The sequence below is a fragment of the Hemitrygon akajei genome, chromosome 21 (genome assembly GCF_048418815.1).
Source record: "Hemitrygon akajei chromosome 21, sHemAka1.3, whole genome shotgun sequence".
NCBI classification, from domain to species: Eukaryota; Metazoa; Chordata; class Chondrichthyes; order Myliobatiformes; family Dasyatidae; genus Hemitrygon; species Hemitrygon akajei.
Window position 1 is genome coordinate 56,995,402 of NC_133144.1, and position 16,153 is coordinate 57,011,554.

At 43.4% G+C, this 16,153-nt stretch overlaps 1 protein-coding gene across 3 annotated transcripts in view; it reads left to right on the forward strand.

The window, feature by feature from the left end:
• The window catches only part of LOC140714325 (protein ERGIC-53-like), a 121,415-nt gene that overhangs the window by 13,638 nt on the left and 91,624 nt on the right, over window positions 1–16,153 (forward strand). For all 3 annotated transcript variants that reach the window (XM_073025483.1, XM_073025481.1, XM_073025482.1), the window contains exons 3-5: window positions 3,270–3,377; window positions 6,405–6,466; window positions 14,075–14,174. In XM_073025483.1, coding sequence (XP_072881584.1) covers window positions 3,270–3,377; window positions 6,405–6,466; window positions 14,075–14,174 — 270 coding nt within the window. The remainder of the gene's footprint in view (window positions 1–3,269; window positions 3,378–6,404; window positions 6,467–14,074; window positions 14,175–16,153) is intronic.

Consider the following 16,153-nt stretch of genomic DNA (forward strand, 5'->3'; position numbering starts at 1 on the left):
TGTCAAAGGCCTTCTGAAAATCCAAGCACACAATATCAACCGATTCTCCTTTGACTGAAATTGTCCGGTAACTACTTTGTGCGTGATTGCAAGAAACTGCAGAGAGTTGTGGACACAGCTCAGCACATCGCAGAAACCAGCCTCCCCTTTATGCACGCCGCACTTCTCACTGCCTCAGTAAAAGGAGCCCGGATAAGCAAAGACACTATCCACCTCAGACATTCTCTCTTCTCCTGTCGCACATCGGCCAGAAGATGCAAAAGCCTGAGAGTATGTACTACCAGATTCTATTCCATTGCTATCAGACTCTTCAACAGACCTCTTGTGTGATAAAATGGAATTTTGGCCTCATTGTAATCTTGCATTTTGTCGGTTTACCTGCGCTGCGCTCTATTGGTGGCTTTTACACTTTATTCTGCATTGTTATTGTTTTACTTTGTTCTAGCTCAATATATTGTGTAATGATTTGGTCTGTATAAACAGCCTGTAATTCAAGCTTTTCACTGTATATTGCCACGCGTGTACCCAATATACCTTCGGGACTCGACACAGACAGGGAGACCGTTTCGCTGACATCTACGCTCTGTCCAGCAGAGAAAGCAGGATCTCCCAGTGGCCACACATTTTAATTCCACGTCCCATTCCCATTCTGATATGTCTATCCATGGCCTCCTCTACTGTCAAAATGAAGCCACACTCAGGTTGGAGGAACAACACCTTATATTCCTTTTGGGTAGCTTCCAACCTGATGGCATGAACATTGATTTCTTTAACTTCTGTTAATGCCCCTCCTCCCCTTCTTACCTCATCCCTTATTTATCTATCTATCTATCTATCTATTTATTTATTATTCTCCCCCTGCCTTTTTTTCTTTTCTCTCTTTTTTTTCTCTCTCTGTCCCTCTCACAATCACTCCTTGCCTGTTTTCCATCTCCCTCTGGTGCTCCCCTCCCACTTTCTTTCTCCCTAGGCTTCCCGTCTGTTGTGGTGGAAATGAGATAGATTCTTTGGGTCTCAAAGGCAAAGATTCTGGACACACAGTTTTAACAATAAGGAGTTTATTTACAAGGGGAGTACAGCTTGGGGACAACACAAGTGGCTACAATATTCACACAAACGCGCTTAGAATAGACGAGTGTGGGAAAAGTCGGGTCGGCAGTACAATACATGGGAAAACGGTGTGGGGACAGAGTACAGGTACACATACAAGCAAGGGGAAAGTAACTACGATACCTGCCACCCCTTGACTAAGGGCAGGCATGGCTCTCTGCTGCAGGGACAACAATAAACGCTTATTCAATGCACAGTTCACCACGTGTCTCCAGCATCGTATTGCAGTCTTCAGCCTGGAGCGAAGCAGGGTGGTCCCTCGAGGATGGCAAAAAGAGAGCGAGCCAAACACATGTAGCACCCTTTATAGGTCAGGGGACTGGAGGGTCCAGCCCAGGTGATTCACTGGGGGGGCCAATGGCTTGGTGCTAGACGGGTTAATCCAATTAAGGTGGCCAATGGTTAAGTGTGCATTAATTAGTTGGGAGGGGTGAAATGTTGACTGGCATGTGGTGTGCCTTCCGACCAGGTGAGGGCAGTGCTGTCACATGACAGGTACAGCTCTCTGGATACACCGTCCCATGATCCTTTCCCTTCTCCAGCTCTGTATACCTTTTGCCATTCAACTTTCCAGCTCTTAGCTTCGTCCCTCCCCCACCTGTCTTCTCCTATCATTTCAGATCTCCCCCTCCCCCTCCCACTTTCAAATCTCTTTCTATCTTTTCTTTCAGTTAGCCCTGACGAAGGGTCTCGGCCCAAAATGTACTTCTTCCTATAGATGCTGCCTGGCCTGCTGCGTTCCACCAGCATTTTGTGTGTGTTGCTTAGTGTTAAATCTCTCTTCATTCCCAAGTGATAGAACCTTGAGATTAAGTTTGCCTACTATCTGCTAATCTCAGGCAAATGCTGGAAGATGGTGGCCCAATTGCACATCTTTTCCTTCACTTTAAGGATCTGAGAGTAGCTAGCAAGCTTCGGCAATAACTGCCCATCCATAGTGACCTTGAGAAAGGTGGTAGTGAGCCTTCAGTCACTGCAGATCTTATGGTGAACATGCTTGCATCGTGCTGCTGGGGAAGGGGCTTCCAAGGTCAGAGCCAGCGATGAAGGACTGACTATATATTTCCAAGTCAGCATAGTGTGGACTTGGAGCTGACTGCATGTGCTGGTGTTCAGCTGCCCTTGCTGACCACATCCTCCTTGATGGTAGAGGTTGTGGATTTGAGAGCGACATGAATGAGATGCAAGAAATTGCAGATTGCGAGTGCAGCATCTTAACCCCCCCCCGCCCCTCCACTGACTCCATCCACACTCCATGCTGCTTCTGGAAAGCAGCGGATGTCATCAAATTCCCCTCCCACCCTAGTCAATCCTTCTTCTTCCCCCTTCTAGCAGAAGATTCAAAAGTTTGAGAACATGTACCATCAGGGTCAGGACAGCTTCTCTCTGGCTTTTTATCGGAATTCTGAACGGGCCTCTTTAATGATATAGATGAAGTCTCTGTCTTTACCTGGCTATGACCCTTGTCTAGCTGAACTGCAGTTTCCAGTAACTGTTTTCTGTCGACAAATGAAATGTTCTCTCACTATATTCAGTCATTGCTTTTTCTAGCATCTCGATGTACTTATGTTTGGAATGATCTGTCTGGATGGAACAAAGCCTTTCACTGTAGCTTGGTACATGTGACAACAATAAACCAATTATCAATGCATTTTATTGACAGTAAATTATATCGTGACTATGGGAGAGAGTGAGCATTTCAGGTGGTTTATCTTCTGATGCCGTAAAGCTTGGGTTGGTGAACTGCTGTGCGGATAATCACAAGCACCCAATTCAAGATTGTTCATTGTCACCCTTCAGTGCACAAGTTTGAGGAGAGCTGAATGATTATTACTCTGCATAAAGAACGCAATAAATATAAATGCATAAGATTGGTTTATAAACATAGGCTGACATAAATCTGTGCATAAGTGATGCCAAGTACAGGAGCATCTGTACGTGAGGTGACTCTTAACAGGAAACGTGGTGGTGGGGAGTGTAGTGGGGTGGTGCGTTGCTGCAGATCCACAGTGAGTGTTCCGCCTGGCTTGTGGACCTAAGAATCTGTCTCAGAACTGAGACACGTTACAGTTAATAGTTTGGCATGGACCAGGCGGACAGAGAGCCCTGTTTCTGTGCTGTAGTAATCTATGAGCTTGTAACTGCTGCTACCATTTCAGGCCATTTGGTACACCAGCGAGACAGGGCCAAGTGGACCGGTCTTTGGAGCAGCTGACCACTGGCACGGCGTGGGCATTTTCTTTGATACTTTTGACAACGACGACAGTGTAAGTACAACTACAACTGTCCAGGGCATGAATTTTTGTTGACTTAGTTTCTGTGAAGTAATAGAGGGTGGTTAAGAGAGAGAGAGAGAGAGAGAGAGAGAGAGAGAGAGAGAGAGTGTGTGTGTGTGTGTAGTAGGTGGGGATATATGGTGACCTATTTCCCTTGGCAGAGGTCAGCAAAGCAATCTGGTTGACAGGTTAGTGGATGGTGCAAGGATAGGTAGAGGGGCAGGCAATGTTGAGGAAGCGGGGAGTGTGCAGAAGGTCTTCAACGGTTTATGATAATGGACAAAGAAGAGGCAGATGGATTACAGTGTAGGGACGTGTATGGTCATGAACTTTGCTAGAGGGAATAGAGGTGTAGACTATTATCTAATTGGGGATGGAATTTAGAAATCGGAGGTGCAAAGGCAGGATTCTCTGAAGGTTAACTTGCAGACTGAGTTGGTAGTAAGGAAGGCAAATAAAATGTTAGCATTCTTTTTCAGATGATTAAAATATTTATTTATTTGTTTGTTTATAAACGTGAGGACATAATACTGAGGTTTTATAAGGCATCGGTCAATCTGCACTTGGAGTATTGTGAGCAATTTTGGGCCTCTTATGAGAAATGGTATGCTTGCATTAGAGATGGTCCAGAGGAGGTTCACGAGAATGATCCAGAGAATGAAAGGGTTAACGTTGTATGTTGAACATTTGATGGCTCTGAGCCTGTACTTGCTGGAATTTAAAAGAATGGGGGGGGGGGGAGTCATTGAGTGTATGTTTGCTAAAATGGAGGAGTTTAGGACCAGAGGGTGCAACCTGAGTATACAAGGGTGTCCCTTTAGAACAGAGATTAGGAGGAATTTCTTTAGCCAGAGGATATTGAATCTGTGGAATTCATTGCCACAGATGGCTGTAGAGGCCAAGTCATTGTGTATATTTAAAGCAGAGGTTGAATAGTTTATTGATTAGTAAGGGCATCAAAGATTACAGAGAGAAGGCAGGTGAATGGTGTTGATAGGGAAAATAAATCAGCCATAGTCAAATGGAACAGACACAATCATTGTGTATATTTAAAGCAGAGGCTGATAGATACTTGATTAGTCAGGGCCTGAAGGGATGTGGTGAGAAGGCAGGAGATTGGGGCTGAGAGAGAAAATGGATCGGCCATGGTGAAATGGTGGAGCAGACTTGATGGGCTGAATGGCCTAATTCTGCTCCTATATCTTATGGTCTAATGGTCTATATACTTTTTATTATGAACAAAGTTTATTTTGGAAATAAAACAAAAAATACGAAATATTTGTGTGGCCCGTTAGAACAAGTATCAAATCTTGATCTTCAGACAGAGGTTTGCACTGAGAAGCAATTATCTGAGCGCCTGTGTTCTGTGATACTGCACATCAGACAGTCATTGTAATGTATGTAAATGCTGGAATCTGGACCAAATGTGTTGTTGCAGGAATATATAGGCTGACAGTGACAGTCAACACCAAACAATTGCTGCTGTCTGGCTTCTAATGAAAGTCTATTGGAAGGATTTTTTTTAAGAGATACCGAGAACTTTTGAGATTAGTGTTGCATAAGATATTCTTTGTCTGCCTGACAGCGGTGATATAAAATGGAAAAGAGATTGAGGCATAGCACAGAGATGAGCATTAAGATTTAAATACAGGCGGTTTTAATTACCTCAGAATCGAAATATCCGGACGAGCACTTGAATTGCCAAGGAATATAGGGCTATGGTCCAAGTGCTGGTAAAGAGGATTAGTGTAGGTAGGTGCTTGTGGTTGATATGGAAACAGCACGGATCATAGGAATTGCTTCTGCACTCTATGACTGGACTGAGCTGTAGGTCAGCTGGGAAGGTGAGATACTTTGACCACCTGCTTGGGAAAACGTACTTCAACCAAGATGGGGAAATAGAAAAATGTAATTGCAGAGGATTTCTTTGGGAGCGGGGTACTGTGAATATGGGTCAAGTGAGTATCCCCCGTACTGTGAGGTGGTTTGTGGAGTTCAGGAAGGCAGGCAGCTAACTGGAAAGATAAGAGATTGTTTGGGGAGATGGCGACTGAAGTGCTTTGTGTGTAATTAAAGAATAGTGAATGAAATTGGGCACTTGTAAGGAAGAGGGTGGTGAATATTGAAGGAGAAAAGTAATATTATCCACTTTGGAACAACAATTGTGAACTGGAATCCCAGAAGAGTGGTGTGAAATGGTTTGAATGAGGGAGAAGTAATCACGTGTATTCCAGTAAAATAACATTGAAGAGTGAGATTATGTGAATAAGTAGACCCTCTCAAATTCAGAGTAGGAGAATACACATTTTGTTTAAGGGGCAGGTATGGAAAATGCAGTGAAGTTGCAATACCATTACTAAAGATTTAGAAAACGAAGATTTTGGGGCTAGGTTCAAATGCCAGTGCGGGTAATGATGAAGGTCGATGATTAGACATAAGGTATCAGAAGAATAAAGCCGGGCCTCTTGTACTATAGTTTGTAGGAGCATATTCCTAGTTCTGGGGCTGCAGGAAGCTGATGCCAAGAACTGTAATCCTGTATCCATTGGGAACACTGAGCCCAGGGCTTCTCATTGTGTGAGGTGACACTACCGGGGGGCGGGTGATGAAGTCCTTGTTTTGGATGGAGTATCGCCTTTAGAATGCTGGGATTTTGTTGCATGTTGATCGCTGATCTTTGCTGTCTCAAAGGTCAGGGTAAATTCATTATCAAAGAACATATACGTCACTGTATTCTACACTGAGATCCATTTTCTTGTGGGCATTCACAGTAGAACAAGGAAAATTCAATAGTATCAATGAAAAACTACGCACAAACTGACAAGCAACCAATGTGCAAAAGAAGTCAAACTGCGCAAATACAAAAAAACCCCAAACAATAATAAATAAATAATACTGAGAAGATGAGTTAATAGAGTCCTTGAAAGTGAGTCCATGAGTTATGGAATCAGTTCAGTGTTGAACTGGAACCATAAGCTGAAAGTTTCCTTAACTCTGCCTTCTCTCTATGCCTTCTAGAAAAACAATCCAATTGTACTCGTGGTGGGAAATGACGGGAAGCTCACATATGATCACTTGAAGTAAGTTGTTATTTTATCTTTGGTATTAAATTGTGAATTGATTGTTTTGAAAAGTAATTATCTCTCCGCTGAAACTTGTAGGAAATCAAAGGCAGATCTTTACAAATTTCCCTTAAATTTGTTTTAATATATAGAGATTAGACAGAGAAATAAAGAAAAAGATTAGTCTTATTTGTCACGTGTACATCAAAACATACAGTGAAATGTGCCGTTTGTGTCAAATCAAATCAGTGAGGATTGTGCTGGGCAGCCCACAAGTGTTGCCATGTTTCCAGTGTCAATATAGCCCACAACATCTTTGGTATGTGGGAGGAATCTGGAAGAAGCCCATGTGATCTCGGGGAGAATGTAAAAACTCCTTCAGACAATGGGATTTGAACCTGGGTCGCTGGCGCTGCAACAGCGTTACGCGAAACACTCTGCCACCATGCTGCCTTACATTTCTGAATCTGTAGAATTCTCTGCCACAGACTTGGAGGCCAAGTCCGTGGGTGTATTTAAGTCAGGAGTTGATTTGTTTCCTGATCGGTCAGGGCACCAAAGGATATGGGGAGAAGGCAGGTGTGTGGGGTTGAGTGAGATCAGGGATCAGCCATGCTGGAATGGCAGAGCAGACTCGATGGGCTGAATGGCCTAATTCTGCTCCAATGTCTCATGGTCTTATGGTCTTCTAAGGTTTGTCCCTGGATGGGTATTTAGCCATCATTCTTTTTTTTCCACACACAAAATGCTGGTGGAACGCAGCAGGCCAGGCAGCATCTATAGGAAGAAGCAATGTCGACGTTTCGGGCCGAGACCCTTCTCTCTCTCTGCCCATCTCTCTTTGCCTGTTCTCCATCTCCCTCAGGTGCTCCCCCGCTTTCTTTCTCCCTAGGCCTCCCGTCCCATGATCCTTTCCCTTCTCCAGCTCTGTATCCCTTTTGCCAATCACCTTTCCAACTCTTAGCTTCACCCCACCCCCTCCAGTCTTCTCCTATCATTTCAGATTTCCCCCTCCCCCTCCTACTTTCAAATCTCTTACTATCTCTTCTTTCAGTTGGTCCTGACGAAGGGTCTCAGCCTGAAACGTCGACAGTGCTTCTTCCTATAGATGCTGCCTGGCCTGCTGCGTTCCACCAGCATTTTGTGTGTGTTGCTTGAATTTCCAGCATCTGCAGATTTCCTCGCGTATTCTATTTTTTCATAGTTTTCCCTTTCAAGGAGGGTGGACTCCAATTACATCTGCATTTTGTACCTGAGGCTGTTAGACTTGAGAGGAAGGTTTTCCATGTTTTGATTCGAAACTGGGTCAGTAATGCTCTCAGCTCCTGTGCTGGGTGTCTGTGGATTCGAACGCCAGTCTTGAGACTGGAGCATTACCGTCACGGCAGGAACCCCTGAGCTTCACTGAGAGAGGGCTGCAGTGTTGGAGGTGCCGCGTTCTGATGTGAATGAGTTCCCTTTTGCTCGGTTGGAATGGATGCCGAAGATCCCATGGTACACTACCTCTGAGGAGTGGAAATATCCCCAGATTTCAGGGCGTAGAACACCAGAGCACACTGCAGGCCCTTCAGCCCACAATGTAGTGGTAGTAGTAGAGTAATCTCTCGAGTCGAGTATGATGTTCTCCCAAGGGTTTACCTATCGGTGGGCCCTCGGTCCAGTCTGGGATCCGCATAACCTGGCGCAGTGTGGGCAAGAGTAAGTTACTGGGTGGGTCTTTTGGTTGTTCAGTCTCCTTTCGCAGCTGAAGCTTGTTCTCTGTGGCACATCAGAGATCGATCTTATGTAGCGCAGCTCCCTCCTGAGCACATTTCCTCCAGGTGTATCTACTGAGTGCAATGTCTTCCCAGATTTTAGCTGTAATGTTGGATTTCTTCAGGCTGATTTTGATCTTAGCTTTGAAGCATTTCCTTTACCCACCTGAGGCTTGTTGGTCTTCCTTCAACTTTACTTCCACAGTGTTGCCCAGACTTTCTATGGCCATTCTAACCCTTTCCTCCTACATAGCCCTCCATTTTCTGTCATCTTTGTGCCTATCTAAGAGTTTCTTAAATGCCCCTAATGCATCTGCCTCTAACATCACCCCCAGCAGCATGTTTTTTTTAAAAAAAATCTGTTTTTCTGTTATTTAATTAATCATTTTCTAAAATTGTTTTAAAAACAAAGTACACAGATGGTCAGGCAGCATCTGTGACAAGAGAAATACTTTCGGGCTGATGGGTATTAATGTTAATCCCCTTTCTCCTCCATATGTTTTCTGATCTCCTGAATGTTTCCAACATTAAATTTGTTTTTCATATCTCATCTGTACTTTTAATTTTGGTTTCCATTCACTAAAACTAATAACGTGGGCACTTCAGTGTGCTGTTACTGTTTGCTGAGCTTCATGCATTGCAGTTATAACTTAGCTGTCTGTCAAATGCTCTGCGAGTCCTAAACGTCCGCGAAAAACCTTATAGCGAAAATATGGACAGCCACTCTTAACATTAACCTTTAAAGCTTTTGGATCATAATTTCCAAAGAAGAGTTCTCAGTTTACTGATAGCTGGATGTGTGTCAAGTTTTTTTGTTGCTCATATTTTGAGCTGTTACCAAGCAACCGTTTGGTCAACTCAGAGAGCAGCTGGAGTTAACCTTCTTTCCCACTCTATCAGACTCGGGAATGATCCTCTTGTATAATAAAATGGACTCTTGGCCCAATCCACCTTATTATGATCTTGCACTTCATCACGCAGTACTGTGCAAAAGTTTTGGGTATGTGTGTGTGAATATTTATAGATATATTATACACCCTGAGGCACCAGGTAATGTAATTTGATTCCAAACAATTGGTTTATTGATCATTACAGAATGTGTCTCTGGTGTTTCTCTCACCCTTCCCCTTTTCCTAACCATGATTCCTCTCTCCCTGACCCCTTCCACGACACCTGATCTCTCAATCCACAATACAGACCCATATCATAATCAGGTTTATCATCACTCACACGTGTCATGAAATTCAGTTTTTTTGTGGCAGCAGTGCAGTCCTATACATAAAATTACTTCAGTGCTATGCAAAAATCTTAGGCACCTTAGCAGTATATTTGTGCCTAAAGAATTTTGCACAGTCCTGTATACTTGCACTGCACTTTTTGAGTAGCTATTACATTTTATTCTGCATTGTTATTGTTTTGCCTTATTCTAGCTCAATGCACTGTGTAGTGATTTGATCTGAATGAACAGTATGCAAGACAAGCATTTTACATGACAATAATTAACCACATTCAGATTAATTTATTTATCTTGTGCATATTGAAACATACAGTGAAAGGCGTCATTTGTGTTAACAACCAACACAACCTAAGGATGTACTGGGGGGTAGCCCACGATTGTCACCACACATAGAACGTTACCATAGCATGCCTATAATGTTCAATATTAATACACTGAGCATGGTGCCACTCATGGCAAAGTGTTCACTTACCTTCATAACCTTAACGTTATCAGTTGGAGCTGTGCAGCAGCAGAGATATGGTCACTGGTCCAGAGTTCCCCTTTGGCAAGGATTCACCACTCCTCATTGATGACCCCTTCTTCCTTCTTCAACCATTCTCCTCTTCTTGTACACCCCGCCCTGGATCTCTTCGTCTCTAATTGCCAACGAGACGTCAACAGTCTTGATTTTACCACTTCACTCTCCTATTTGAACCTCATTCCCTCTGGAATGCCCATCTCCTCTCCCCCCCACTCTCTTCGCACCAATCCAGTGCTGACGAAGTGTCTCGGTGCAAATCGTCAATTGTTTATTCTCCTTCGTAGATGCTGTCTGCCCTGCTGAGTATCACCAGCGATTTGAGTACATTGCAAGAGGTCCCCAATTTCCTGGTTTCCATAAGACATAGGAGCAGTATTAGGCCATTCAGCCCATCAAATCTGCTCTGCCATTTAATCATGGCTGATCCTAGATCCTATTCAACTCCATACACCTGCCCTCTCACCATATACCTTGGTGCCCTGACCAATCAGGAATCTTATCAACTTCCGCTCTAAATATCCCCACGAACTTGGCTTCCCCAGCAGTCCGCAGAGCATTCCACAGATTCACCATTCTTTGGCTAAAAAAATCCTTCTTACTTCCATTCTAAAAGTTTGGCTCTCAACTTTGAGGCTGTGCCCTCAATTTCTGGATACCCCCACCAGATGAGACATCCTCTCCACATCCACCTTATCTAGTCCTTTCAACATTCAGTAGGTTTCAATGAGATCCTCACGCATTTTTCTAAATTCAGGCCCAAAGTTGCCAGACACTCTTTGTATGTTAACCCCTTCTTTCCTGGAATTATCCTCATGAACCTCCTCTGGATTCTCTCCAATGATAATACATCCATTCTGAGATAAGAGGCTCAAAACTGTTGACAGTACTCCAAGTGTGGCCTGACTAGTGTCTTATAAAGCTTCAGTAATAACTCCTTGGTTTTATATTCTATTCTCCCCTTGAAATAAATGCCAGCGTTGCATTTGCCTAATTTACCACAGACTCAACCTTTGAATTAACCTTCTGGGAGTCTTGCACAAGGACTCCCAAGTCCTCTGTGCCTCTGATGTTTGAATTTTCTCCCCATTTAGAAAATAGTCTGCACTATTGTTCCTTTTACCAGAATGCATTATCATGCATTTCCCAACACTGTATTCCATCTGCCACTTTTTTGGCCATTCTTCCAATTTGTCTAAGTCTTGCTGCAATCACATTGCTTCCTCAGCATTGCCTACTCCTCCACCTATGTTTGTATCATCCACAAACTTTGCTACAAAGCCGACAATTCCACTATCTAAGTCATTGACAAACAGTGTGAAAAGTAGCAGTACCAATACTGACCCCTGAGGGACACCGGCAGCTAACTAGTAAAGGCCCCCTTTACTCCCACTTGCTGCCTCCTGCCTGTCACCCATTCCTCTATCCGTGCCAGTATATTTCCTGTAACACCATATGATTTTTCTTGTTAATCAGTGTCACGTGAGGCAGCTCATCAAACACCTTCCAAAAGTCCAAGTAAATGGCATCCTCTGCCTCTCCTTTGTCCACCCACTTGTTACTTCCTTAAACAATTCTAACAGATTTATCAGGCAAGATTTCCCTTTACAGAAACCATGCTGACTTTGACTTATTTTACTCACTTTATCATTAGTCTGCAAGTATCCCAAAACCACATCCTTAATAATAGACACTTTCCAACTACTGACTGCTCTGTAATTTCCTCCTTTTGCCTTTCTCCCTTCTTAAAGAGTGGAGTGACATTTGCAATCTTCCAGTCTTCCAGGACCATGCCAGAATCAAGTAATTCTTGAACGGTCATGACCAATGCATCTGTTCTCTCTTCAACAACCTCTGTCCAGGACTCTGGGATGTAGTCCATCTGGTCCAGGTGACTTATCCACCTTAAGACCTTTCAGCACTTCTTCCTTTGCGATAGCAATGGTACTCACTCCTGCTCCCTGACACTCTGGCACACCGCTAGTGTCTTCCACAGTGAAGGCAGATGCAAAGTACCCATTTAGCTCATCTGCCACTTCTTTGTCCCCCATTACTACCTCACCAGCATCATTTTCCAGTGGTTCAATATCAACTCTCACCTCCCTTTTACGCTTTATATAACTGAAAAAACTTTTAGTATCCTGCTTTATATTATTGACTGGTTTGCCCTCATATTTCTTCTTTTCCCTTCTTATAGCTTTCTAAGTTGCCTTTTGTTGGATTTTAAAAACTTCCCAATTATCCACTTCCCACTCACTTTTGCTACCTTTTATGTCTTTTCCTTGGCTTTAATGCAGTCCTTCATTTCCCTTGTCAGCCACGGTTGCCTTGCCCTGCCATTTGAGAACAACTTTCTATGGGACCTACAAGGGGTGATTCATAAGTTTGTGGCCTAAGGTAGAAGGAGTCCATTTTAGAAAACCTAGCACTTTTATTTTTCAACATAGTCCCCTCCTACATGTGGACACTTAGTCCAGCGGTCGTGGAGCATCCATAGAAATTATTTAATTACGTCTGTGGATTGAGGTGGTACAAGGGAAAACAAGGACAGAATGCAGACTAAAGTCTTGCAGAGAAGGTACAGTGCAGACAGACAATAAGGTGCAAGGTCATGACAAGGTCAATATATTAGGTCAAAACCTACTAACAGGACACGACACGTCAACCTTTCCTTTCCTCTCCTCCCTCAGATGATGATGCCTGACCCACTGAGTTCCTCTAGCAGATTGTGTGTCGCTCCAGATTCCAGCATCACCCCCTTTACCTTTTCCACCAATCATCTCCCAACTTCTCACTTCAACCGCTGCCCCTCACTTGACTTTATTAACTTCTAGCTTGTTCTGCTTCCCCCTCTGCCCACCTTCTTATTCTGCCTTCTTCCCCCTTTCTTTCCTGTCCTGAAGCGGGTCTTGGCCAGAAATGTCGGATCTTTATTCCTCTCCACGGATGCTGCCTGACCTGCTGAGTTCATCCAGCATTTTCAGTGTGTTACTCTGAAATTCCATCATCTGCAGAATCTTTTGTGTGCACAATTTGCTGCAATCTCTTGCATCTCCTTTGAACATCCAATCTGTATATCGATATTTTGTGGAGATTTGAATTTTCTTTTGGTTCTCGACATTTTTTCCCCGAGAAGTCAAGGATTTATTACCAATTCTTGACAATGCATTGATCTGAGTGGCCCACTGGGTCCACATCGCTCGAGTACAGGAGTTGTACATAGGTCAGACTGGTTATGGCAGCAGTCTACCTTCCCTAAAGGAAATCTGTGATTCCATACACATTCTGAAGTTCAAAGTACATTTATTATTAAAGTATGTATACAGTATACAACCCTGAAATTTGTCTTCCCCACAGACAGTCACGAAACAAAGAACCATGGAACCAACCCATTTAAAAAAAAACACATCAAATGTCAAACCCCCTCCCCCCCACGCACAAAGAAATCGCACAAATGGAAACAAAAAAAAGATTGAAAACACAGAATATAAAACACAAAATGCATGTTTCAGTTCAGTTCAGTTCAGCTCAGAGTTCATTATCTACGGGCCGCCCAATTCAAAAATTGCCAAATAGTGGTAACAAAAACAAGAGCTACCAGAACTAGACAACAGTAATTTAAACGACACATGCAAAATGCTGTGGAAACTCAGCAGGCCAGGCAGCATCTGTGGAGAAGGGTACAGTCGACATTTCAAGCCGAAACCCTTCAGCAGGACTTTAATTTTGATTCTCTGGTACAGCCAGAGCAACTCTGAGCCCTACCCGAACAAAGAAATAGAACTTGTCATAAATCTGAATTGGAGTTCAAATCTACAATCCATGTCGATTAAACCTGGCTCATTGATGTCATCTTTTTAATCCCAAACTTAATTTCCCAATCCAATTAGCATTCTGGATGCTAAAATGGAAGTGCCTCCATTTTCAGCTAGCATGGGCTCTGTGGGCCAAGTGTTTTTTTTTTCTGTCATGTTTCCATTACTGGGTGAAATCATTATTATTGTACGTTGAAGTAGCTTTGAAACGAGCACTTTTGCTTCATGAACCAGCTCATCCACTTCGGTTACAATGAATAAAACTGTCCAACATGTTTGCCTTTCAATCCGACCTGACAGTGATGGTGCCGGACAGGCTTTGGGTATGTGTGTGCGGGATTATCGCAACAGTTATCACGCTGTCCGAGCCAAGATACGCTATTACCAGAAGACGCTGCAGGTAGGCAACTCTACAATGGTAATTAATTTTGACTTGTCTTTCAATGTCTGTGCTTGTCTATTAATTGACAGTTCTGTGTTTTGACATGTTTCCTGCTTCCACTTGGCTTCCTTAGAGCCTATATCTCTTCCTTTCTCTCTCTCTTTCTTCAGAGCCTTGTTCTTTCATGCAGATGGCAGAGGTATGGTTTGATATTGAAGTGATGAAGTGGTACAGTTTTACAAAGTGACTGCCATGGCTTTCGTAGTAGCTCCATCACAGAGATGTTGAATGTTCATGTCATGTTCTGGATGACCACACTGTGGTGAACTACATATACCTGTCTGGACATGCCCCTCTGCTGACTGCTCCTGTGGCTCCTCCCACAGACCCCTGTATAAAGGCAATTGGAGGCACTACTCCTCCCTCAGTCTCCAGGATGTGGTGTGGTGGTCTCTTGCTACTAATCGTGGTCTCTTGCTATTGTTCGCCTCCTGTCTCCGAGAGTTATTGATGGTGCATCACACACTGGAGGGTTCTCACCCGCCCACTGGTCCATCAAGTGTTCATGTCTGTTTGTTCGAGTAGGGTTCAGAGTTGCCCTTGGCTGGACCAGAGAATCAAAATTAAATTACTGTTGTCTATCATGCACTGTTGATTTGAATGACAGAGCAAGCTCAAGGGGCCAAATGGCCTACCCTTTCTATTCCTCATGCCCCTCATACCTGCTAATATCAGAGCAGTGTTGAATTAGGGTGTAGAATTGTTATTTTTCTTGTAGTTTAGATTTCCTTTGCTTTCTTATATTCTCATATAATCATATGTGTAATTGTTCAGTGAATGTTTCAGAAATTATGGTACAGTTGCTTCTGCATTTTTCTAGAAGCATCGTAGTTTTCAGCAGCAGTGTCATGCCACCTGAATCTGGCTACTTTATAGGTTAATGGGAATTTTGCTACCTCTGGTCAGAGTATGAAATGGCCACAGCTGCTTTTTCCTTTGTCTTTTCTTTGTTCGCTCGTCTCTCTCTTTTGTTCGTTCTTCATTCTTGTAATGCTGAATAAAACAGCCATAAGCAACAGGTTTTGTGCCTCATTCTTGACTTGTAAAGGACCTTTGCATCACAAAAGTCACACGTACAAAGTGCTGGCAGAACGCAGCAAGCCAGGCTGATGCTGCCTGGCCTACTGCATTCCTCCAGCATTTTGTGTGTGTTGCTTGAATTTACAGCATCTGCAGATTTCCTCGTGTTTGCATCACGAAAGTGTCAAGATCCAACAGCAGAAGCTTTACCTCAGCATCACTTCCCTGAACTAACTCCAGAATCAGAATCAGAATTGGGACAGTATATTATTACTGACGCACAGTACATACGTCGGGAAATTTGTTGTTTTTGACAAGCAGTAAAGTGCAGTACTTAAATTGCAGTAAGAGAGACATAGATAAAGAACAAATAGTTCAAAAAGAGAGCAAAGTAGTGAGTAATGTTCAGGGGTTTATGAATCATTAATTTGATGGCAGAGGGGAAGCAGATATTCTTAAGAGTTTGAATGTGGATCTTCTGCACCTCCTCCCAGATGATAGTCATGAGACGATGGTGAGGGTCCTGAGAGATGGATGTTGCCTTTTTTGAGGTTTCACTTTTGAAGACATCGGTGGGGAGCATGTGCCCGTGATGGAGGTGGCGGAGAGTCTACAACCCTCTGCAGCCTCTTTTGATCCTGTGGATCGGATCCTGCACACCAGGCAGTGGTGTAACCAGTCAGGATGCCCTCCACAGTATATTTGTAGAAATGTGCTCCAGTCTTTAGTGATGTGCCGAATCAGCTTCATCTCCACCCCATCCTTACCCAAATGATCCAAAGTAATCATTTCTCATTATTTCAGGACTTCAGCATATATCAGTGTAATCACAGAAATGAAGGACTTTACCCAAAGATATAGTTAGCCAAAGTCACTTCTTTTAAAGTTGTTTATTCTGTCTGCCTAAAAGCGTATAT